The sequence below is a fragment of the Sorghum bicolor genome, chromosome 1, assembly GCF_000003195.3.
Source record: "Sorghum bicolor cultivar BTx623 chromosome 1, Sorghum_bicolor_NCBIv3, whole genome shotgun sequence".
NCBI classification, from domain to species: Eukaryota; Viridiplantae; Streptophyta; class Magnoliopsida; order Poales; family Poaceae; genus Sorghum; species Sorghum bicolor.
The window spans coordinates 5,136,093-5,162,657 of record NC_012870.2 but is presented as its reverse complement, the minus strand read 5'-3'; the positions used below and the strand labels follow the sequence as shown (position 1 = coordinate 5,162,657).

At 41.1% G+C, this 26,565-nt stretch overlaps 1 protein-coding gene across 1 annotated transcript; it reads right to left on the bottom strand.

Moving 5' to 3' along the window:
* On the bottom strand, positions 810-4,484 carry LOC110431764 (AP-1 complex subunit sigma-1). Its single transcript, XM_021451317.1, has 8 exons — positions 4,214-4,484; positions 4,023-4,063; positions 3,779-3,865; positions 2,225-2,316; positions 2,004-2,112; positions 1,886-1,921; positions 1,669-1,755; positions 810-1,294 (listed from the first exon to the last, which is right to left on the bottom strand). The coding sequence occupies exons 1-8, from the start codon at positions 4,467-4,469 to the stop codon at positions 1,223-1,225; spliced, it is 780 nt and encodes a 259-aa protein (XP_021306992.1). The 5' UTR covers positions 4,470-4,484; the 3' UTR covers positions 810-1,222.

The following is a 26,565-nucleotide window of genomic DNA, read 5'->3' as shown; positions in this document are numbered from 1 at the left end:
GTCTTCTTGCAAAAACTGACATAGAAATGGTTTTCTACGTGGCTGTAACTTATTATCATTGTTCATCGCCAGAGAACATGTTCAGTAACAATGACATAGCCTTGTGCCTTATGGTACCACATATCCTGATATAGCTTATCAAACATAAACCAGGACAGATCGGCAGGTGCGGAAAAAAAAGGAAGGGAGACATACGAACTGCCATTTTCCGAGAATTACAGTCGACAGCGGCGCTCCTAGTCAGCCATTGGAAGGCTCCTGGTCAGCCATTGCTTCCATGTTGTCAAGAATTCATCTGTGCCATCCTCTTCTCTTGAACAGTAGACGGTTGGCTTTGGATCAAGGTGACTCTGGATTGCATTGAGCCAGAAACAGCTTCTCCACTTGGGCAGATCGTCCTCAACGAGCGGTGCTCCTACCTACAAGCTACAGTGTTGGTCCTCCCGATGCCCTCCATTCGCAACCCATAATATTTCATTTTTAGCCATTGTTGACAGGAGTAGGTCATTGCTAAGCTCAGCATCTTAAAGAAAGAAGTACGCATCTTTGTAGAGCCTAGTAGTAAGAAAAGTTCAAGGGGAGAAAAGAATAGAATGATTCATCTAGGTCTGTAAGAACTGCACCAACATATAAGGGTGCACACACAAGGGTGGAGACATCTATAGGTGTTACTCAGGGTACAGGAAAGATGGTACTCCGTGTAATGGAGATACAGATATTGGTGAGACATAAAGTCTGTTTGATGTGATCAGGAGGACACTACCAGAATTCACTACAGTGAAAAGCCAGCACCAATCAATCCCGGAAGACTGGAATCTGTTTACATGCACAGAAGCTTACAAATATAGTATAGCCACCCAAGTTTCTGACCTACTAAACACAGGCGCTACAAAGCATGAATGAATTTGTTGAATAACGCATCACAACTTGCAGTGGTTTTCAGACATTAGATAACACTATAAACGATCAATGAAAAAATATGCACTTACAACTCCAGGAATTTACAACTATCCCTGGGCAAATCCTGAAAATCACGACTTTACTTCCAACGGAACACATACTATGTAGTTACACATCACGCTCATTCTAAATGACCTGGAGTCTTCAAATCCGTATTCCATAGGAAACATGAGCAGAGAAAATGGACTAGCAGTCCAGTACATTACAATTGCTTGTATAACGACAAAACAGAGCAAAGGGGCAGGCATTTGAGTGGTGAACTTTATTTTGTAGCCTGTGCAATGATGTTACTTATGGAGCTGGCTTCCTCTTTAGCAGCCTCGACTAATGAATCCTGCAAAAGTCATATTTCGGAAAGAATTTTGTTAGGATAAAAACATCATGCACTTCTAAAAGCGGTTAATTCATAAGTACAGCATACTATCCAGATTTCTGGATATGTGGGTGATATAGGGAATGAAACAGGTTTTGTGCCTTAATCCATGCACAAGTTTTACTTCAACAGGAAACAGAAAATGGAAAGTCAGTAGGCACAATAAATGTGTTAGAATACTATTTAAGAATCCTCTACTGAATCACAGGGTAAAAGAACTTAACCACAGCAATATACAACAAGCAAACAAAACCTCATGCACAAACAAAATCTCATGCATTGAATTTTCAAGGAAATGTAAAAGGACAAGTTAGCCAAATGTCAGGATTCCATACCTGTGCAGCAATAAGTCTTGCAACATTCTTCTTGCTAGATTCTTGAAGTTCACCCGCGATGAGAATCTCATCCAGTATGTAGTAGGCCTGCATAAATCGAAAACTGGGACTGATGAACATGACAACACACCCATAAGTGTGATCAGACGCTAGCACAAAGTTGCCAATGACTAAGTCTAATGCCAGGTCCTCAGTGTGATAAGCATTAGAGGTTTACCTTATGGAAATTGAATATCAAATCCAGTTCACATACCTAAAGAGTTGAAGACAAAACAGTCAAAACAATGACATGGAAACATGAATCTTTAGTTGAGATTGAATACAAAAGCACTCACACTGCCAAAATAGCGGTCCAGTATCTCGACGAAATGATGGATGATCTCAAGGACTTCAAGCTCATTGTCATCAGCATCAATGCACATGCAGAAATACAGGCTAGCATACCTAACCACCGTATATAGTTATAAAGACACATCAATAGTTAGCAAGCAGATATTGCAAAACCAGCATAACCTATGAAACAAATAGCAGAAATCAACAGCACGCTGAGGCATACCTCCGGTATACAACCTTGTAACCCCTCCACTCGACAAAGTTGCAGAGTTTGGGCCCTCGTGTAAGAATGAGTCCACTGAGCTCGCGAATAACCTTTTGAACATGAGTAGCAAACTTAATAAACAAGCATCCAGTACAATAAACCTCACTAAGAAGAGATATTTAATGAATACCACTAGAAAACTTGTCTTTTTTTTTGGAATTATATGAAGCCAGTAATGTATTACAAAAACAAAAATCCATGGGTACTTGAAACCGAGTACCCTGTAAAAAGCAGAATATTTGATGTTAGACAGGAGATCCCCTCCAACAGTCTGTTGTAATTGTAATAGGGTTTGTCCTATATGAATTCATCAAACTAGGTGAATTCCCCGCGCGTTGCTGCGGGATTTTCTTAAAAATAAATCATTATATACATAGCACTACTATGCGGTATTTAGTCTATTATGTATGTACACATATAAATTTGACTTGCATGTATTTTATTGTATTAGATCTAGTAAAAAATTGCTAAGCTAATAAAACAAAAACTAATATTTGGTTATATTATAGAGGAATTAATTGGTGATGAAACAAATAATGTATGTACATGACTTGTATGTGAATATATTAAAGATTTAAAGTATTTCACATGATATAGATGACATGGTTATTTTTTATAATTAATATGAAATGACATGGACTTAGTGGAGAATGATGTGGACATATTGCATGAAGAGATAAAAATATTTGGTGGATCACTTAGTGGGGAATGATGTGGACACTTTGCATGAAGAGAGAATTCATCTAGTGGGGTTTAGCTTTATAAGAGTTATAGATTGATGAGAAAATACATGGGCCCTACTCACTTGTTACCCAACAAGCAGGAGCGACGCCAGGTTCAGTTTGCCTGGTGCCTTGGTACCCGGGTAAAAAGATATTTTACCACTAAACATCCTCACACTTAGCATATACTTTAAGAAAATCATATATACTACTTAAGCTGTGCACCAGGGTCAATTCTGTACTGGATTCGCCCCTGCCAACAAGTTTCAGGAAGAAACAAGGAAGGGGGCAACGAGTAGGAGAAATGGGAATTTGTTCCGATGATTGAATTTAACTTAAGATAATATTGTCAGTTTTCACCACCTGCTGCTCTATAATACTAGTGGTAGCAAATATATCATGTCATAAAACTGTAAAATGCCGAATACAGAAAGAGGGAAAACAACATGAATGAATGCATATTCAAGTTTACATAACAAAAACCATCCATCATGGTTTGTATGGAGACATGGATGCTGGATCAAGATATAGCTTTGAAGTTGGCAATCGACATGCATACTGTACATCAAACTTATCATTACAAAACGGCCACTATCCATTCACTTCTAATGTTAGATATCGATTTGTTGGAACAAGTCTAAGGGTGCAAAATCCTGACACATACATGATACCAATTGGCATGCATAGTCTTAACTCTTGCAGAAATTAGCACCCACTGCCAGTGATGAATACAGAGCACAGCAACCCCGGAACTGAGTTATTATCGCACAGAGCAGTGTGGAATACTCACCTTGGTCCTCTCCTTCTGGGTGTACGGAGAATACCACTTGGTGAGCCTCACCTTACCCTGGCGGCTGATCAGGAGCACGAAGTTAATCTACAAAAGCGCACAGAAAAGGCTTCAGATTTCAAACGAGATGCAGTGCAGTGCTAGATCGTAACCGCCATCTACAGGAACCCGCATGAGCAGCGCGTCCGGCGCAAAACACAAGGGCACAGATCATATGATCACGGGGGAGAGGGGCGGATCTTACCATGGCGGATGGACAGGAGCCGCCGTAGCACGATCTGGATCCTGCGTGGGCGGAACACAGGCGTGTAACTGAGGTCAGATCCGGACGCAAATAGCTTACAGCACCGGCGGAGCCAAGGCCCGGCCACCCTGGGCAGCTGGCCGGGCTCCCACGGGAACAGCAACGGCGGGAGGGGAGAGGGAGGTGCGTACGCAGGGTCGTCGGCCGGTTCGTGGAGGACGCAGGCGAGGGCGCGAGGCGACTGGCGAGAGAAGGTGGGGGGAGCCGCCGAACGCCGCCGCCGAGCCTGGGACTGCCCCTCCGTCGCTGGACGCCGCCGAGGGGGAGCCGCCACCACGCGCGGAAGATCCGATCCTTGGGACCGAGCCTGGCGCTGCGAGGGAGATGAGCGTCGGCGCTGGGAGCCGGCGGTGCGTTGGTTTGATGGACGACTAAATAAAAGCCCATACAATTTTTTTCTCTTTTCTTTTTCATTTTTTGATCAACTTCTATTTTTTTCTAACATCTTTTGACAAATTAGCACCTATATAATTTATATATATATATAATAATATATGTTAGAGATCGTACTAATGTTCCCAGAGCCCAATCACACATTGTGACATAATGATTTTTTTAAAAATATTTTTTTTAAAATACAAATCCTATTAAGGGAAATTATGAAAATTTTCCCTCACACATTTCCTCTAAAAAGGAAAGAGGAAAGATAGACAAAAACTTATGTATTCATTTTCTCTTTCTCAATTGCTCTCCACTCTATTCTTTATTTATTTAATTTAAGATCAAAATTGTAATGTCTACTGAACTCTTAAGGGATTAGGAACGGTTGAACATACTTAAACTTAGTCAGCGAGTCACTACTCTCTTAGCACTTAACCTCTCTTATAATCTTTCATTATGTTTTTTCTTGTTAGTATTACTATGACATTACGCCTAGGCTTCATAAAACTTTTGGCTCCGTCACTAGCTTACAGAGGGTTTGGGGTGGTCAGTTCCGCACAGCGGGAATGGAAGGAAGGGAAGTGCGTACCTGCGTTTGCACAGTGGGTGCTCGTTTACCGGCGGCGAAGGGCCCTACGAAGAGGTCGCCGCCGTTAGCTCACCGTGGCCGCCGGGAATGAAGGCACGCGAGAGGAAGACTAGACAACCGGTTGGGGAAGTGCGTCGGGGAGATCTAGCTCGGTTGGTCGGTGGACTCCACAAGGAAGGAGAACGGCCAGCCTACAGGCCCACGGTAGAAAGTAACGGGCTTGCGGATCGGAGCAGCTCAGCTCGTGCTGAATGGTGGATATGGGCTCACCCATGGCTGGCCTTGCATGCTTACCTTTTCTATTTTTTTTCTTTTTGATTTGATCGTTACAACCAAACAATTAAGCACTTTTTTTTATTGGCAACATACTAAGACTATCTGGCGTATATAATTTATATATATATAGCTAATGGGTTAACCACTCCTAGGTCTTTATGCTCGGAATTGGTTAATTGGCAATAGGGATAGTGAACAAAAGCTGATTTTAGTGGGTGTCAACACTCTTTTATGGGCTATTTGGGGCCTGTTTGGTTCACTTCCAAAATTTACCAAGCCAAGGATTTTGTGATTTTGACTAATATTTAGTTGGCTATCAAAACTTACCAACTTTTCACATTTGGCTTGTCAAATCTTTGTCAATTTTTGTACCCAAATTTTGGTTGTCAAATCTTTGGCATGCCAAATTTTGGTTGCAAACCAAGTAGGTCCTTGGTATACACGGAGCGATGTTGTTTTTGTAAAAAAATCGATTTATTTATTTTATGCAAGTTACCTTAAGGGAACATAATGGCCACATTTTTGGGCATTGTTACAATGTGAGGATGGAAAGGAGACCATCACCGGTGAGCCAAGCACTAGAAGTTTTGCGTTATTTGCATTGGACTTTTTTTTTTGCCAAGAGTGGATGGATGAGTAATAATAGACCTTGCTTATAATCACTTTGATTCACTTGAGTTCTCGTTCCCGCTTTTACAGCAAATAGCTAAAGATTTTATAAGAACTTGGCTATGTGTAGGGGCAGAGCTAGGATTCAGATATTAGGGGGCAGGTTGTAGCGTCGATGGTCCTGTATGGATACGATCCTGCCATAAAATCAAGGTCGCCGTCAAAACTCGTGGTAGTTGAGTCACGCATAGTGAAGAGAATTGTCATCACCACAACCTGTTTGGTGTGATTGTTCATATCGAGGGAAATAACTTTGTATATTATGAAAAAATTTTCATCACCACAATATGTAATTTAGGATGTATTATGCCAAGTCTTAATATAATCACCCTTCCCTTCGCAAAAAAGGTTCACATCATGTTTATTTTATTAGACACTTAACATTAGACAATTGAAATATATATTTGAGAAAAACAATCTACAATTGATTGAGAAGGCTTGTTTACTTATAATTTCTAGTAGTGATTAGTCTATTAGTTAGTGAGAACTAACAAAGATTGTACAAAGTTAAGGGGGTAGGCCCTGCCTGCCCCCCATTGTGTCTGCCCATGACTGCGCTTGCAGAGGCTAAATTTTTTTTTCTATTATCTAAAAATTTCTATTTTTTGAAGGTGTATATGTGCTAATGAAGTTACAGCGACTTTTATATGTTGTTCAAAAATATACTTAGTATATACATATAGACCATACCTCTAAAAACATAGGAATAACACATATGACATATTATGAACTTCATATCAAACGCGATGTGCCTCACCGCCCATTAGTTACTCTCCATGTCTCTATTTCCATTCAAATGGGACACTCCACTGCTGCACAACCTCATCGTCACTAACTGCACCGGTGCCTGTTGTGGATCTGAGCCTATCTCAAAAGTTAAACCAATAGTTTCAAGGTTCAACGATGACTTGGGAACTCTCAGATAGATCACCACAGACGACAGTGGTCGCGCGCACGTGTCGGGTAAGAGGCTCAGTGAAACAAGTCATTTTTCCTGTGCATACTCTCCTGATGCCTTCCACTCTTAAAGTTGTTCCTCTTTGTTTGCTCACGAACTATTCTTTTCTTGGATTGTTCATTGAAAACAATGAAGTGAGCAAAGAAGAGTAACCGATATGATGCCAAGGTTGTAAAAGGGAATGGAGTCGGGATTATTTAAAGGTCCACACGGCAAGAACATCGATATGTCACCAAGGATAGCTGAGTAATGGGTGAAGAAATAAATTCCATGTTAAGTAAGTAGGCAGAGGATGTGCAATTAAGTACAGAGAAAAATGGACTTAAAGATCAGTCAGCACTCAACACACACATTTTAGAGAAAATTACACCATCATCACGTCTCAATTTCATCGTGCGGAATGGTCAGAATATTTATATTATATTACATAGTCGAGCAAAACTTATTGAAAGATACTCCCTTCATCCTACAAAACTATCATTCTCACTTTGCAAGAAGTCAAATATTTTTAACTTTAACAAAATATGTACAAGAGGATTATTAATATTTAGGCATAATAAGTATCATTAAATTATTCATCAATTATATTATTATAATAAGTTATTTGGAGACACAAACATTGTATATATTTTCTATAAACCTAATCAAATTTAAAATAATTTAACTGGCTCAAACTCTTAGGTGACTTTCTTTTTGGGATAAGGAGAGTATAATGGCAAAATATTCAGTGCAAACTACATCTTCGGTGCAATCCATGAAAACCCAACTAAAATCATACCCCCTCCGTACCTATAAAGAAAGTCATTTTGGACAAGATTTGAATCAAACATTGAGAATATAAATCATCAATAACTTTAAGTTGTTGAATTTGAAAATATAAAAACCATATGAATAGATTTGACTTCAAAAATATTTTCATAAAAATATACATGTACTACTTTTTATAAATATTTTTATAAAAATAAGGAGTCAAAGTTAGGCTTTGGTGACCGTGTCAATGTTCTAAACGACTTTCTTTATAGGTATGGAGCACGCGCTAGATCCGGCCTCCCCGGACACACCACCGCCGGATCTCGGAGGGATCAAGGAGGAGTGCCTGCCGCCTTCGTTGTGGAGGAGATGGGTGTGCGACTACCGTAGCCAGGCCCTACGTCGTCGGGAGAGAGTGGAGGGAAGGCCAGAGGGAGAGAGAGTGGAGGGAGGGCTGGAGTGACAACATCAGAGGGAAAACACGCGTGAGGTAGAGCGATGGCGCATTTGAGGAAGAGAGGTCCCCCTGTTTTGGGAGGGAGAGAGAGTGGAGGGGAACCGAAATCCTAACTCGCCTTATATATGATGAGTGATAGCGGGCCGAAGTATGGGCTGTTTGGGCTACTATTTTTGGAAGCGGGCCATATAGCTTGCCCTCCTCTAAAAATGTACTTATGTCGCCTCCGAAAATAGATTATTTTTGGAGACGGTTGCCGTAAGACGACTGCCTCCATAAATAAAAAATACATATCTCTGTTAATTGCAGACATTAATTGAGGTGGTTTTATTTTGTGACTGTCTCTGTTAATAAAAGGACACCGTCTTGTAAAATCTTTTGTGTAGTAGTGGAAAATAGATCAAATTGAACAAAAGTCATGTATGCCGACTAGCTGTTAACTCAAAGCTTTTTGGGTTCGCAACTATGCGTAGTAGCTTCATGTTGCTTGCTAGAATAAGTAGTCTGTAGTAACTCATTTCATCAAGACCGGCTACTTATAGCTAGCACGGTTCTGAATACACAATAAGGTTTAGTTCGCGAAAAATTTTGGGTTTCGCTATTTTAACACTTTCGGTTTTATTTGACAATTATTATTTAATTGTAGACTAACTAGGATCAAAAGATTCGTCTCGCAAATTACAGGTAAACTATGTAATTAGTTATCTTTTTTATCTATATTTAATGCTTCATGCATGTCCTGCAAGATTCGATGTGACAGGAAATCTTGAAAATTCTTTGGAACTAAACAAGGCCTAAGGTTGTGCGGCACGGATCTGATTAATTTATAGATGTAGCCCCTAATACTAATAGTACAACTAGATTTATGTCATGTACTAGAGTTTATGTAGACGACAGGTGCTATAAAACTAGCTACTCCGTTCCAACCATCACCTCGATCAGCAAGTTTCTTCACAACAATGCAATATATTCCTCACACACCTTCATCTCTTGTTTGGTGAGTGCTTGTGTGCTCCTCACCTTATTGGTTTATTTCTCGCACCTAAAATCGTTTTTAGCCGTGCTTTGATATGTACGTGACACATGCATCTACAATCCATATTGGAAAGAGCGGCATCAGGAGAGAGGATATTACTTTCGTAGTAGCTGTCTGTGGCTGCATCGCTTCCTGTAGTCCAATTTCTTCGATTGGTCCTATATGCTGAGTATGTTGGTGCAATCCCATCATGGCCTCAATTGCTCAATTCGGGGCAAGAGCAAGGGTAGTGGGAGTAGCTGCGTCGTTGCATTTAATGGAAGGAGCTGAGGACGATATAGCACCCTGTTAAATAACGGGCACAATAACTTCAATAGCAGTTTATTACCTTGAAAGATTAGAGCAACAATATAGCTGGCTGAAATCAATATTACTATTTAGCTATGTCTTTCCCTACAAGTAGCTTTCACAATCAAAGAAATAAGCTCTTCTCTATTTGCCTGTGGATCATCCTGCTAGCATTCGATGATAAACAGAAGTTTTATCATTCCTTCGATCGTAGACAGCTGCCATAGATCCCCCAAAACAAAAACGGATTTCTAATTATCTCCATTATTATTCGATTGATTACGGGTCAACCATTCTTTCAAATTTAGAGAAAATAAGATTGGCCAAAGATTATAAGGAATAACCTGTTCCCAAATTCCTCTTGCATGAAAGCAGTCATGTATGTCAAGTTGTCAACACAAAAGTAGCTAGTGGACAACAGATAAAAGAGCCAGCAAAGCAAACGTTTGTGGACGTGCTTAAGAGTTTAATAATACAGTAGTATTATTTTTAGAGCGATGCGGAACAGGATTCCTGCACAAACACTGCAGGATAACTTGTCTATATATTCATGCTGAATTTATCTAGGAATGAACTCATTTTATTAGACCTTGTTTGGATGCATATGTATCTGTGTTGAATTGGGATTGGAGTGGGACTTAAACTAATTTTCACTCTAATCCCACCTCACACAACACATTGATTGATGTGGATAGATGTGTATCCAAACAAGGCAATACTTGAAGTGAAACTTAAACTAATTTCAACTACAATGCATACGAATATTTATATTCTTTATGCCAACTCTATTAATTTGTTCATGCTTTCTTCTGTGCAACGTAGCTAAGGTGCCTAGAACTTCAATTAGATGGGTACATTCAACACTGTTTTGATAGTTGCGGCTGAGGAGTGTTAGCGCTTGGGGTACCTGAATTTTTTGGAATGTCTTCTTGCATTGGCTTAGAGGATGCAAGGGTGGGAGCCAGCCTCACCAAAGAACCTTATAACTACCCCCTTGCCTCAAAGATTGGGTTTTTGTTTAGATGTGCATGTATTCATCTAAATTCACATGTATTGAAGTGGATTGGAGTTGGAGTGGAATTAATAAACTAAATTACATTCTATTCCATACCAACACATGTGGATTAAAATAAATACACATGTATCCAAACAAGGCCTCACTTGGGTTTCTCTTGAAAGTATGTGATTCTCGGAGGTCTTGCCAAGAGGCTCTAGGTTGGCTATCCGGCTGAGCTATGACCATGATTTAGTGGAGGAGTTTATTGCTACTGGACTCTGGCTCTTGTGTGGTAATACTTGGAAAGAATTCAGTATGGAGATAGTGTATCTTCCCCACTATAGTCCGGGTCACAGTGTCCCCTTCCCTTGGTTTAGGGTTGCGAAGGCTGAGGGTGAGACCGATGAGGCCATTGTCCAGTGGACGGAGGGCTCGGCGGTGGAGATTTTAGGTGATTACTCAGACAAGGAGCATGCTTTGCGGATTGCGATCCTCGGGAGGGCTCTCTGGCTGAACTTTGTCTTTGAAGAGCTCAGGGTGAAGTACACGGTGAGAAGGTGATTCTAGAAAAGGTATGACGCGCTAGTGCCAAGTAGGCGTTGCTTTGAAGGCTGGTCTCTTAATTTGGAATGGAGGGAGTATATATAAATCTAGTTAAACATTGAAAAAAATAATTGACCTGATTCTATCGGTTGATAGATGAAGCCGGATATAAACTATTCTTTATCTAAAAAACATGAGAAAAATTTGAGTAGCATGAACCCATACTGATACTCTTTTTGAGACGGACGGTATGCTAATGAAGTTACAACAACTTTTGTATGTTGTGAAAGAAGATACTTAGTGTATATTATACAAATATGGAGTGTATACTACTAAAAATATAAGAGTAGCACATATTATGACTTTTTTTAAACCAACTGACAGACTATTCATTCACTATATCATTACATCGTTTGTCAAGAATTGTAGAATAAAGCTAGGGGGTTCATCGACCTAGGTACAAGTTTGTCTTTAGTTGCATAGCTCTCTTTGCTAAATTATGAGCTACCTGATTTACCTCCCTACTGCAATGCTCAATTGTTATATCCTGGAATCCACTCCATATGATATTAATTCATCATACAATGCAGCTGCCGAAGTCGCTGAGAAGCCTCCATTCTCCATCATTTGTACCACCTCCATACAATCTGATTGCACGATCAATCAATTAGACCAAATATATTGTGCCAGCATCAAACCTTCTTTTAAAGCATATGCCTCTGCCATAAGTGTATCTATTAGATGAGGCACAAAACTGTGAGCAGCTGCTAGTGCCCCTCCTGGGCAGTCTCTGATGATAGCACCTACGCTGCCACAACCATTTTCTTCATTAAAAGCAGCATCAACATTGACCATAACCTTTCCTTCCGGAGGTTTCTTCCATCCTTGTTTCAATTTTGATCCTTTTTTCCCAACTACTTTATAATTCTTGGTTAGCACCAAAATTGACATGGCTGTCCTTGAAGGTTTTTGGACAGTCTCTCCATGCACAATTTGCCGTCTTTCCCACCAAATATACCAGCCGACAGTAAGGGTTAATTCCGTAAAACCCACTTCAAGCACCTGTATCTGCTCATTCCTTCTAATAATCTCGTCTAGGATCACCGAGCCTGATCGGTCTGTTTCCAAGAGATGTTGAATCATGTCCCATACACCAAGTGAACATCATACTTGTCTGGCTCGGTTACACGTGAAAATCATGTGCTTGATATCTTCTGCTACGTTGTGACAAACTGGGTATCCTCCTTCTCCGACATGCCTGTTAGCAAGGATAGCTTTGCATGGCAATAGCCCCTTGAGTGCCCGCCACCCAAATATCTTTATCTTCCCTGGTAGATTCAGCTTCCACAAATTCTTCCACATATTGGTTCTTGTTACAGTATTGGCTTGCTCTTGATTACATCTCGACCCAAATTTGCTTTTCCATTGGCAATGATAGGCTAATCGAACTGAGAACAAACCGTTTCTGTTATAGTGCCAAGCTACTACATCCTCTCTACCAGATGTGATTGGTATCTACATTATCCGATAAATATACATTGGCCAGAAGATAGCTTTCAGCAGGTCCACGTCCCATGTTAAAGTAACTGAATTGATCAGTTCATCAACCGTAGACACAATATTGTTTCCTCTGGTCGTTTGGATTTTCAGATTGTGACTTGTCCGTATCCAATGGTCTTCCCAAATTTTAATTTGTGTTCCATCACCAACCCTCCAAATATAACCTTGTTTAAAGCAATCCCTTCTAGCTAGGATGCTTTGCCAAGTGTATGAACTCCCACTTTTTACTTTTGCATTTAACAATTTTCCATCAGGGTAATACCGAGCCCTCAGAACTCTAGCACAAAGAGAATCTAGGTCACTGAGCAGTCTCCAAACCCGCTTCACAAGCATAGCCAAATTAAAAGACTGTAAATCTCTGAACCCCAGCCCACCCATGGCTTTGGGTAGACACATTTTCCACCACTCTTGCCAGTGTATTCTCTTATGGTCTTCATCATCCCCCCACCAGTACTGTGAGATGGCACTTGTGATTCCTTTACAAATGGTTTTTGGAATACGAAACACCATCATCGTATATACTGGGACGGCTTGAGCAATAGACTTAATAAGAGTTTCCTTCCCTCCCGACCTCCATCCACACAAATTTGGTTCACCACCCTATCAATCAAATGGCTTCGTATAAAAAAAGTTGTGCCCCGCAAGCCCACTAGTTAATTTCCATGTCTCCATTTCCATTAAATGGCATTCCACTACAGCCCAGCCTCATCATTGTATCCACCGGTGGCGCTTCTTCTAACTCTGGGTACATATGGAACCGGTTGTTTAAGGCCGTCCACAATATGCTAGTGCAGCTATAAAATTTATGGGTCCAAATACAGTAGATAGAGCACTAGCTAGCAAAGCTACAGTGTGCAAAAATAGATAGAACCGGTGCTAGTTTTTAGGAGGAACCTACAAGTGAATAAACTATCATCTTCCTCTACAGCGTCCATTCAACTACTTTGAACTGCCATAAATTCTTCAACGGATGCAAGGTACCTTGGGTGGAATTGATTTGGGATAAACACTACAGGAATGCAAAATTACCAAGCTCCTCCACCCCAAAGGGTTCTTTTTGGTGGCGTGATGCTCTCAAGCTCTTGGACAAATATAAAGGACTTGCAAGTGTGTCCATAGCAAATGGACAGACATGCCTCCTGTGGGATGATCTATGGAATGGCCAAGTAAGCAAAATTAAATTCCCTGAGTTATACTCTTTCGCGAAAAATAAAAGTATCAACCTCAACACAACACAAAATGCGCCTGTTTTGCATGATTTTTTCAATTTGCCAGTGTCTGTTGAAGCCTATGCACGGTTATAGGAATTCCAACTAGAACTGTGAAACCTTGTACCCGGTGACATGAATCGACAGAGTATTGTGGAAGGCCTAAGGTCCAACGCCATTGGGACTTGGGACTAGTATCCGCTACGTCAGAACACCCAGCGGTGAAACAGTTAATGTGCATACTCTGTCGATGCCCCACACACTCTTAAATCTATTCTTTTTTTGTTTTTACGAACTGTTTCTTTAATTATTTGGATTACTCGTTGAAAATAATGAAATAAGCAAACAAGGGCAAGGTTTTTTTTTAAAAAAAGGAATGGGTCTGGATTATTTAAAGGTCGAGACGGCAAGATATCACCAAGCAAGGATATATAGCTGAGTAGTGGGTGAAGGAATAAATTCCATGTTAAGCGAGTAGGTAGAGGATAGTACAATTATTAAGCCATTCAACAATGTTTTTCTCTCACAACAAATCAGTCAATAGTACTTTCTATTTATTAGATCTTATGGATCAAGTAAGATATATATTTAATTATATTGTGACGTCTCAATTAGCTGTGCAGAACAATCACGTGCTTGACATTATATGTGGATGATATTACAACAGTTGAGCACAACATTATTAAAAGGTACAGTAGCGGTATATGTGTTGTCAGAACGAACGTGGCATCATGGTGTTGGGTCCAGCTATGGAAATATGTTTAGGCCCAAAGAAAGATGTTTTATAGGCACAACTATGTCATTCTCGACTGGCAGTAGCTTGTATTAAGCGAACCTAGTATTTATAGTTGTATTAATTTTCACTGATCATGTTATATGGCCACATACCACCACTGCAAATTATATTCCACTGGCGGTGTAAAAGGATTTCCACTGGTATTTCTTGACCGCCACTGGCAGTTCACTTAACTGAAGTGCCAGTGAAAATGCCTAATTTTCATTGGCGGTTTTATTAAGAAAACCGCATGTAATAATTGGTTTACACAGGCGGTTTATGAGTCGGGTCGGTCGTTTTCTTTGCACTGGCGCGTGATAACGGAAACCGCCTATACAAATTAGACACAACCACCACCTTTGAGCTTTTTTGTACTAGTGCGTAGGCCCCTCGGAAATTCGTTTCTTTTCTTGTGAGATATGTTACAAAGTTACAATTATTTGTAACTAGGAGGATTCTCTGCGCGTTGCCGCAGGTATGAAGAAGGAATACAAAATAGGTTAGAGTGTTAATCACTAAGAATCGGAAGATGTATATGTATGGTGTCGGTAATGCAGCAATACATATGAATAAATGATGTGGTTCGCTTATGTAAATACCTTGAATAAAGACATAATGATGTGTGTTAGTTGGATGTGTTAGTGGATGCTGATGTGGACACTTTGCATGACGAGATAATTAAATATGCTATGTGCTAATGAGATGTTGTAGTAGATGCTGATGTGAACACTTTGTATGGCAAGAGAAGTTGCTAGCGGGGTTTATCTTTATAAGAGATATAAATGAGCTCACCTACACAAGGAGGAGGTAGCCCTGTGTCTCGCTTACAGAACAGTGTAGTACTGTTTGTTTTGCTAATTGGGCTAGCTAACCCATGCCATGAGCACTATACTACACCACCGCACTCTATCCTAATCTTTCAGAACTTTACACGTCCGGAAGCAACCTTACATGTTTTAGGATCTGTCCTCTCTTTAGTCGTGGTTAGTTGTGATATCAACACAGCGCTATCTGACTCAAGCATCCCCTTGAGATCGCACTCACTCCGCAGCAAGCTGCTTCAGTCCTTTGAGGCACTAGTGTGTGACCGTAGAAGCACTAGCTTCCTGACGTCAATGATGCGTTAACTATCAGCTACTTGAGCACATACCGTGAATGAAACAAGTCACCTTTCCTTGCGTACTCTCCTGTTGCCTTCCACTCTCAAAGCGATTCATCTTTGTTTCCTTACGAACTGTTCTTTGGATTACCAGATTAGCATGAGCAGAGTAGCTGACGGTGTGAAGTCTATCTACATGTACGTTGTTGTAGGGTGAGAAGGAAGGGAGTCTGGATCATTTAAAGGTCTAGATGGCAAGATGTCACCAAGGAAAGGATAGGCGAGAACTATGCATTTCTAGTTGTAGCCTCTATCCTACTAGATAGTACAACTAATTTATTATATCTTGTCGTGTACTCCCTCCGTCTCAAAAAGAGTGTCGTTTTAGAATTTCAGACATCTTGTTTGATCATCCGTCTTATTCAAAAAATTTTACATAAATATTATATATTTTGTTAAGACCTATTTTATCATTAGAGATACTTTACTAATGATTTATTTATTTTATAATTTACATAAAATTTTTGAATAAGACGAACGGTCAAACACGATTTCTAAAAATAAAAAACGTCACTCTTTTTGGGACGGAGGGAGTACTCAGGTTCACTTTGACGATAGGGGCTGTATAAAATTAGCTACTTCCAGCCTTCACCGCCATTGCATGACAAGTTTCTACATAATAAGCCAATATATATAACACCCGTTCTCCACACCATCTCTTGTTGAGGGCTTGTGTGCTCCTTCGTCAGTCGTCACCTCATTTCTCTATTTCTAGCTACCAAAAGCACTCTTTTTTTGCTATGAATGTAACACGTGCATGTACAATAATCCATCTAGGAAAGTGAGGCATCAGGAGAGATGATATTAGATGCTAAAGGTCTTGAAAGTGGCTACATTCCATCAAGACCTCAGTTGCTCAAGGGTAGGGACATTTGTGGAGCATGTTGGTGACTATGACCTTCACTCCCTCGTTGGTACGTATGCAGAGCAACGGTGCTACTATGACATAGCTAAAAGCTACACCATAGTGCATTGGGAATGGTTGTGCCATTGGATTGGAGTCGCGGGCTGGCAGGGTCGTCTTCTAAATATGGCAGGCAAACAGGAACTAGTGAGATCTGTTCTAACCTCTCTCTCAGTCTATGCCATGACAACCATGAAACTACCAAAGAAGTTCCTAACGGATTTAGACAAACTGCGTAGAAGGTTCCTCTAGGCAGGCGACAAAGAGCTGACAAGAGGAAAATGTAAGGTGGCCTGGACCAATGTCTGCAAGCCGGTTACCTATGGAGGGCTCGGTATTGTTGATTTACAAAGATTTGGCCGAGCACTAAGACTCCGATGGCTCTGGTACGCTTGGGATAGCAGAGCTAGGCCATGGGCAGGGCTACAACTTCTAGTTGACAAAGATGATATTGCTCTATTCAATGCAGCGACCTCTGTGTCTGTGGGGAATGGCGAACGGGCAAGCTTCTGGTTATCTCGGTGGCATTAGGGGCAAGCCCTAGCAGTAGCCTACCCGGCCCTTTACAAACACTCCAAAAGGAAGAACAGATCGGTAAAAGAAGCCATCACCGACAACAAGTGGGTAGCTGATGTTGATTACAGCATGACTGAACCAGTCATCCGTGAGTTCGCTGCTTGCTGGGTGAGATTGCAAGGCACTGTCCTGAGGCCTGAGGTGGATGACAAGATCACTTGGACCCACACGGTGGATGGTCAGTACTCGGCGCGCTCAGCTTACAAGCTACAGTTTGTGGGGATGTCAACTGATCCGGTAGCAAAATACACTTGGTCGACGAAAGCTCCCCCAAAGTGCAGATTCTTCATCTGGCTTCTGCTACAAAATAGGATATGGACAGCTGCTCGCCTCCTGATCAGAGGATGGCCAAACGACTACTTCTGCTGCCTATGTATTCGAAACTTGGAAACGGCAGACCACCTGTTCATGGAATGCAATTTCTCCTTACAAGTTTGGGATAGGATAGCCACCTGGATTAGGGAGCCGTTGATGGCACCAGCAAATTGGAGACTGACACATGATCTCAGACTTTGGTATCTGGACCTCTCCATAGGGGCATCGCCGATAAGGCGAGAGGGTGTTCGCTCTATGATAATGCTAGTCTCATGGGAAATTTGGAAGAAGAGGAACAACCGGGTTTTCAATCGAAAATATAATTCATGTGTGCAGATCTTCCGGGCCATCCAGGAAGAGGCCAAGGTGTGGATCAGAGCAGGAAACAATGGCGACATCGGTTTCCAGCTTGGGCCTCCCTGCTCCCCCGTAGTCTTTTGTACAGTTTTTTTTAGGTTTTAGCTAGTTAGCTTTTTCTCTTGCTTTTCTTTGCTTCATGTTTTGCTGATCTTTGTTGTTCTTTCTCTCCTTTTTTATACACCTTTGTAAAGTAGATAGGGCTGCTAAGCTTTAAACTCTCTGTACATAATTTTCCTCACTCTTATCAATGAAAGCCGGTAACGGATCTTTCGAAGAAAAAAAAGACTAGAAGACTAGGAGAGGAATGTGTCGTGCCCGTCACGAGACGTCATAATTGGTCTGGTAGTTGGCATGAAGGAGGCGGCAATACACGAAGAGGTTGTGTGGCACGGATTAATTAGCCGTTGTGCTACCGATATACATATTTTGTCATGAACTCATATTCACTTTGACACTATATAGTGCCCGGCCGGCTATATAAATAAACTGGCTACTTATAACCTTCACCTTGGTAATAACCTGCCAGTAATGCCGCCGGTTCCTCACACCATCTCTTGGTGAGCGATTTGTGCCCTCCTTGTACGTCACCTCAATTATTTATTTCTAACAACTACCAAAGCAAGCACTTTATCCATATGTTTTGATATATGAATGTGACACGTGCATCATCTACAATCCATCTAGGAAAGAGTGGCATCAGGAGAGATGCATGATAGATGTTAGTGTGCCTGCTGGTGGCTGGATTCCATCAATCTCGTAGTCGTAGGCCTGTTCATGCTCCGGTTCAACCCGCCAAAAGATAAAGAGAGAGAAGGATCTAGCGGTACTGTTCATGCTAGCCTTAGTGCTTTTTAGTGGCTGCTTCTAAAGTTACCTGTTTATACTCGTCAAAAAAAAGTTAACTATTTATTTCTTGATTTTTGCTATTTATCTGTCAACAGTTTTTCTGGGTTTTTATCTGTCAAATTTTGAGCCGTTGATTGTGTTTTGAGATCTGTGTCAATGTTTTGGGCTGCTAACGGGTCCATCGTGTTGTCGGGTCCGCGTAATACACGGTTCCAAACCCAGCAGCCCCACTAATTTCGAAATCCGCACCATCCAGTTTCATCTACATTTTTTCCCCAATCTTATCCGTTACTTTTCCCCTCTATTTTTTTCGTGTGGTGGAGGGGAATGGAGGCGATGGGCAGGGGGTCGCTGCGCTGCTGCTTCTGCTGCGTCGTGCCTCGCTACGCCTGCTGCTGAAGGAGCCAGGCAGGGGGACGGGGTGTAGGGGCCGCGGCCGTCGCTGTCCTCGTGGCGAGCGGCGGATCGAGCGGGGAGCTGGATCCTCGGGTGCCTGCCGCTGAGTTGTGCCTTTCGTTGAGGTTTGTTGCTTATCTCCTGATTTTTTTCTCCTCGGACATACATGGTGGGTAAGAGACAATGGCGGGAGCAGGGATAGTCCTCGGCTGTCGCGTGGTGCTAGCTGTGTGCCTCGGCTGTCGTGTGGCGCAAGCTGTGTGCCTGTGCGGTGCCGTGTTGTGGTTGTCACGGCCTCGAGGCTTTGGTTTGCCGTGGCAGTTGGCGGGCTTTTGGCGGCGCCATTGATTCTCGTTGGGTCTAGTTTCCGTGCAGGACTGCTGTTTGTAACTGCTGCTGCTGTTGCTGCTGCCACAAAACCGTTGGATCCAAATGTAGTGGTCAGAGGCTGATCCAAATCTAGTGTTCGTGTTGCTTCTACTATGCTGCTATATCATTTGTGACTGGGGTGTTGTGGGAGCGTGATGTGCAGATTAATAAGGTTTGGAGGGCTGCTCATTATCAGGAATTCAGGATTCCCAATAGAGTTAGGGAGGGCTGCGTTGCATCTTCTTTCTTTCCTAACTGTAAAGCCAGGTTGCATGTTTGTCTTCATATTTTGGTAGATGGGGAAAATAGTTGTAGGTCTGTATGTAATTTATCTCTTGCTACACTAAATAGTGGACATGGAATTGTGTCTATTTAATCATGTTTCATTTTTAATTTATGGATTTGCATGCATTGCCTAGTGATGATCTTTATTGGTCGATCCATGGTTTTTGCATGTGGGTGATTGAGCATTTTGATTCAATTCTAGCCTTTTGTTCTTAGTTTGATTAGGTTTGAAGTGACTACTACTTGGTTTAATGTGTTATTATCTGATAGCTCACTCTGCTAGTTGGAGCTGTAAATCATTCCTGAGTGAGATGCATCATGCTAAGAAGTAATTCAGTCGTGAATGAGTTGGGCCATGTTGAGCTATAATTTATTCTTGAATGAGTTTATTTTATGGATATACTGTGATTCTAAGCCTGCAATGTTAATATAATGTGTCTATATAGTTAATCTTGGCTTAGATTGGAAAACCTATTTCAATCTAATATTGTCTACAATTCGCAAGTGTTCCATTCCCATGCATTTTGCACTAGAGTTCTGTACAGACTTACTTGAGTTGAGAGAATTGACAAAGCTGATGCATCATGTGAGCTTCCTCATTTCTGTATGGCAGAGAAGATGCTTAGATAACTGTCTTTTGGAGATTTTTTATATGTATTATTCTTAGTTTATTTTTTGGTGGCATACTGAGATCTGGTGTTTTGGCATTTGGAATGGGAGTGGATATTTTTCTATAATTTAGAAGGGGCGTTGGCACTTAGAATAAGAGTGGTTATTTTTTGTGCTCTGAATTTGATGTGTGTATGATTTTGGTTTTGTAGAATTTATGCAAGGTTTCTAGGTGATGAATAGGTCATATCATAATTATGGTTATTAGAAAATGCATGTTTCAATTTGTGTGCTGGAAAATAGATATCAAGGCTTCTATGTGATGCAAGGCTAACTAATCTGCATATTTGTTTCTAAATGGTGACTGTAGTTTGTATGCATACCACATCTCCACACACCTACCCTATGAACCTTTTTTGTGAAGATATTAGTCAATTAGCAGTTGATGTTAAGCTTCAATATTTTGGAATACCAGAGGTAGGGACATGCTAATTGAGTTGTGTGTATGTTTTCTGTTGCATGATCAAATTAGTTCGTCAGTTAGTCCCTGCACCCTGAGTGGCATGCATGTGAGGACTGATGTATGTGTGTGTGTGCGCGCGCATGCGTGTGCGTGTGTGTTAGTCCTTTTCATCTATAGCATATGTCTTCATGTTAATGTCGAACATGGCTATGATTTAAGACTATATAAGTACATTGTTTATTCATTATCAGCAAGCAAACAACAAATAGGAAGTGATATGAGCACCCTCTCTTTTTTGCACATTTTGTGTTCCTTGACTTGCTAGTGCTGATATCAGTCTTTTTAGTTGGCAATTCAATAACATAACTTATTTCTTACTTCTGATTAAAGAATAGTCTTGCTAATTTTTTGGTTAGCTGTGTTCCTCGACAGGTCTAGTGGCAATGGCGAGTCTCCCATTTGATGGTCTTGATGATTTGATGTTCAAGTTTTATAAGGAGGTTTGTATATTTTTTTATTGTTGCAATATATGTCTTTTTTTCTCTCATTTTTCTATTGCTGATGCAGGTTTTGAAGCACCTGATAACTAAGAGGACCCCTGAAATGGTGAGGACCTTGTAAAGGCTTAAGGTGAGTGAGCAGGCTTAAGGTGAGTGAGCAATTTATTGTTTTTAGAAAAATGGATGTTGTTTGTAGATGGATTTTTTCTATCTACCCGTCTGAATGTTTTATATGGTATATCTACATGCTTTTTTGCCATGTACATATTTTGCCTCTATTTTGAATCCTTCTCAAAAGAGGATGCTACTGCTATTGTATTACTAATTTATTAAAGTTGTTTTATAGTGCTACACCAGTCTATTATTATTGTTCACTTTGTATCTGTGAAATGAACTGCAGCTATATATTTCTGAACCACTTTGTTTAGTTTGATTCTATTTCATTCATTTTTTCTTAGCACTGTGTTTTTATTTTTCTAAGATGGTGGTCCCGGTACCTCTGATATTGGTGATTGCAAGTTGAGACTCGAGTCGTTTTTAGCATTTTTTTGTTGCTGGAGAGGTGTGTTTTTGTCTCTTTTTTAAAAAAATGTTTAGTTTTTTATCTCATGATTTGTGTATATTTTTTCTGCAGGATGTTCATACATCCGCAGATTCAGAGTTTTTTCTTGGTGGTTTCAAATTAAGGCTCGAATCTATGTTTGCATCTGTTCTGAGTAAGGAGGTGCGTACCTTTTTTCATGAATCCTTTTTATTTAGTTATGCCTTTTGTGTTTGTCCATATGATTTGTATCTTTTCATCACTGAATGAATTGTCTCTTCATTCAGTGATGAAGGTGCCTGCTTAGTTTGGCCTTTTTTTATTTGCAAACTTGTTGTTACCACTTACCACATTATTTATGTTCATATAAGTGATGACACCGTGACTGAAAGTTGTGAGTGACAAGGACATGTTGTTTTCCTTTTTGCGTAGCCTTGCGCAATAAGTGTAGTTGACAAACAAATGTTTGGTTTCTTTGCCACATTATTTTATTGCAAGGTGGCAAGAGTTTTCATGGTTTTGATTTGTGAGGGGTTGTCCCCCACTATAGTTTTTCCCAATTCATGTTGTAATCATTTTTGTAGGTAATCTCGGGTATTGTTGGTGTATTTGCATTTGCATTGTTCAAAAATGCCTAGAATGCATGAAGAATTCGAGAAGCTTGTTGTTGATTTGTTGAAACTTCTTGTGGATTCCTCCTGCATCAAGTTGGATGGTTAGTTTCCAAAAAAATCTTACCTTTTTTAAAATTGTACTCTAGATTTTTTTTTGTGGATATGTAGATTGTAATGGCGTTGAGAAAAATTTCTACTGAAACTTAAAGCACTTTTTTGTTTATGGTTCACTAGCTTTATGGGTTTCTTTTTTTCCCTGTAGATTGTGACATTATCACACCACCTATGAAGCGTAAGTATGTTACTAGCAGCTTGGCTGCACCTCCTGGTACTGGTAGGCAGTATCTTCCTAATTGTCTGTGTTTGAGGTGTTTGTGTTTTTTATTGTCTTTATTTTGGATTTTTGTGTGTGTTTTTGTTTGTGTCTTTTTTGTTGTTTTGTGTCTATGTTTGAGGTGTTTGTGTGTTTTGGCTTTATTTTGGATTTTTTTGGTGTGTGTTTTTGTTTGTGTCTGTGATTTTGTGGGTCTTTATCTTTTTAATTTTTTCTTGGCCTCTCAGTTGTTTGTGGGTGTGTGTCTCGGCTTATCGGTGTGTGTGGTATTTTTTATTTTGTTTTTTGTAGTTGAGAAGATTTCCCTTTTTAATATTTTGTTGCCTTTTTTGTGTTGTTGTGTGTGTACCTCTCTCTCTCTTTGTGTGTGTGTGTGTGGGTGTCTTTAATTTGGGTTTTGTGTGTGTATTTTGTTTTTGTAGGATTTTTGTTGATTTTGTATTTGCAGTTGAGTAGATTTTCTTTTTTTTAATCTGTTGTTGCCTTTTTTGTGTATTTTTTTGGTGTTGTTGTTGTGTGTGTGTATCTCTTTCTCCCTGTGTGTGTGGTGTGTTTGTGTGTGTGTGTTTTGTTTGCTTTTTTTTCTGCTCAGTTGGCCTGTTGATTTCGGTTTCTTTGTGTGAGTGTGGTTGTGTTTTTTCCTTTGTGTGTGTATGCTTGATGCTAATTCAGTTTGTATTTGTTTTGCATTTGATTTAGTGTAGTTGTTATTTGGAATATATAATGTTGCATTTGAGATTTAGTGTAGTTTCCTTTCTTTGGCTCAATGAATAACAATTGTGTTTTTTTAGGTGATTGCAAAGAAGCTAGCTCAGTTTATAACCAGACATTATCTTACGTCCAGTTGAAAGCGGTGTGGACTCGATGCCTTTGTCAAACTGCCAGTTTGGGATCTAATTCCTCCGGGCCAAATTATTCTTTTGGTCCTAACTATCTTGTGCTTTATATGCAGCTTGACACTGTCACTGGAGATAGCATCTTTGTTCTCCAGCAACAAGAGCATTGCAGGTTCAAGCGGAAAGTGTGATGGCCTCTTCTACGAGCACACGCTGACCTTGACTGAATCACTGTGTGGCTTCCAGTTTGTTCTCACTTGGATAACAGGCAGCTGTTGATCAAAACAATCCCTGGTGAAGTTGTGAAGCCTGGTGGGTGATCAAATCAATCCCTGGTGAAGTTGTGAAGCCTGGTGGGTGATCTGAACATGAAAAGATCAGCACATGATTCTGCCTTTTGTTCATTTTGGCCAATGTTCACTGTTTATAATAAATTTGTGCATATTCCTTCAAGGCGATTATGGTTGTCTCCGTGTTTGTATGGATAGTAGTGGTTGGCTCTATTTTGATTGGATAGCTGTGTAGTAGTCCTGTTTTCTGCTACCCTGTACTTGCTGGATGATTATTTGGTTTTTGGATCTTTGTGTTAACGCAAATGGGCTTTGGATATTTTGTTGATTTGTATGTGCTATTGAAATCTGACAGACAAAAGGTTAGGAAATCTGTCAATTTTTCTTTTTGCTGATGTGTCAGCTTTTCATTTGCCAGATATTTGTTGTGGAAATCTGTTGACAGATTTTTGTTGTGGAAATCTGTTGACAGATATTTAGATAGACCCTATTTCTTTTGGTAGTTGTGTTTTGGTTATTGTCCTATGCCAGTTGGAACTGGAGGATGTCTCTAGGCAAAACTATGTTGTAGACCATTTGGTCTTTTGACTTTAATTGAAAGGTCGGGGCGTAATGCCCTCGAACTCTAAAAAAAATAACGCACAGCCCACAGTCCAGCGCGTTGGCCTCACGCGTCATCGGAGCCGATCAAGCTATTAATGTATAGCAGGCTGTTGGTGACAAAAGTTTGACAGAAGAAAGTGATTGCTTCCGCGGAGTCATCAAGAATTTGTGCTAATGATGAGAAAATAGGTCGCCTCATGCATGACAGGATCGAATGCATTAATGTATATGGAGATGTCTTTTAATTTCTTCTTATTAACCAAACCGAAGCCTTTATTTCGCTTTATTTGATCTGACACTGTTGTATTAACTATTGTACTCTATGATTTAAGTTCATGATCAATTATTTGAATCAAGTTTACTTTCCGTGTGTTTGGTTGGAAGGTCAGGACCAACCCGGATGGGTTCGACCCGTTTTTGGAGCGTTTGGATGGGGGTTGAGGAAAGGATGGGTTGAACCCCAAAGGAATATTCGCTGATTATGCGGGTTGGCCTCGTCCGCCAGATTTCGACGGACGGAGCCGCTCCCACGGGTTGAGTGGGACCCGCGCGGGGACCATGAACGGCGTCCGTCAGTCGCGCCCACGCCGAAGTCCCGCCGCCACGCGCACGAGCGCCGCCACGCCGAAGTCCGCCCAGCCGCGCGCGAGGGAGGGAGGGAGGCGAGGCCGCCTCCGCGCACGAGCACCGCCACGCCGAAGTCCGCCGCCACCGCCACGAGCACCGCCACGCCTCACTCCGGCCTCCTCCGCCACGCCCCGCTCCGAAGTCCCGAGCGCGAGAGGGCCGCGCGCCCGCCTCCGCCTGGCCACGCGCGAGGGAGGGAGGGAGGCGAGGCTGCCTCCGCACGCCCTCGCCTCAACGCCCTGCTCCGGTCTCCGCCGCCACGCCCCGCTCCCGTCTCTTGGAGCGCGAGAGGGCCGCGGCCGCCTCCGCCTGGCCGCGCGCACGAGCACCGCCCGGCCGCCTCCGCCCGGCCACGCGCGAGGGAGGCGAGGCCGCCTGCGGGCGCACGAGCACCACCGCGCGAGGAAGGTTGAAGAAGATAAGGTGGTGGGTGGAAGAAGATAAGGTGGAGAAAAAATTAAAAAAAAAGAAATAGGTGAGAGATTGACATGTGGGGTCCACTGGTGTCAAGTGAGATCCAAACTAACGGTGTTATCATGGTATCCAACCCCTATTTCCAATTCCTTCAACCAAACACCGGACGGGTTCACTCCAACCCAAAAATCAGAGATGCAACCAAACACTGGACGGGTTGGCTCCGTCCCAAAAACTGGGTTGGATCCAACCCAACCCACCCAACCTCCAACCATAGGTATGGCGAGAATTTTCCAAGAACTAACAAAAGTCAAAACATCCCATCTCATCCAAACAACATTAGCCAGATCATGCTTTCCGTGTACAACTGCATTTTCATTTATGCTTAAAGAATGGGGTCTTGTTTAGTTTCAAAATATTTTGGACAAAATACATTTTTTTTGCTATTTTGCATTTTGGAAGTAAACATGTCCAAAATATTTTGGCCCTAAACTTTTTGCAGAATTAAATAGCGACATTGGTCTTGTTTAGTTCCAAAACTTTTTTGCAAAATTTTTTCGTTTGTATTTGACAAATATTATCCAATAATAGAATAATTAGGCTCAAAAGATTTATCTCGTAAATTACATATAAACTGTATAATTAGTTATTTTTTTGTCTATATTTAGTGCTCTATACATGTGCCGCAAGATTTGATGGGAAGGGAATCTGAAAAGTTTTTGTAAAATTTTTTGGGAAGTGAACACCAAAACTAAAAATTTTTTGTGTTAGAATTTTGGTGGGAATCTCAAAATTTTAGTTTTTTGGGTTTTTTGCAAAAATACTTCATGAACTAAACAAGGCCTGATCCTCTTTCTTTGGCTTTTGGCACCTTCGCCATGATGAACCCACTAACTACTGGCAGCATTGAAGTGTTGAGGATTCGTTCTCGTTGGGGCACCTTCGCATGCACGAA

Excerpts from the sequence above, each read along its gene's own strand:
- LOC110431764 (XM_021451317.1), bottom strand. The coding sequence starts at position 4,469 with ATGGGCTTTTATTTAGTCGTCCATCAAACCAACGCACCGCCGGCTCCC. Across the intron at positions 3,866-4,022 it reads GCTCCTGTCCATCCGCCATG|ATTAACTTCGTGCTCCTGAT; the intron begins GTAAGATCCGCC and ends GCGCTTTTGTAG. Across the intron at positions 1,756-1,885 it reads TGATATTCAATTTCCATAAG|GCCTACTACATACTGGATGA; the intron begins GTAAACCTCTAA and ends CGATTTATGCAG.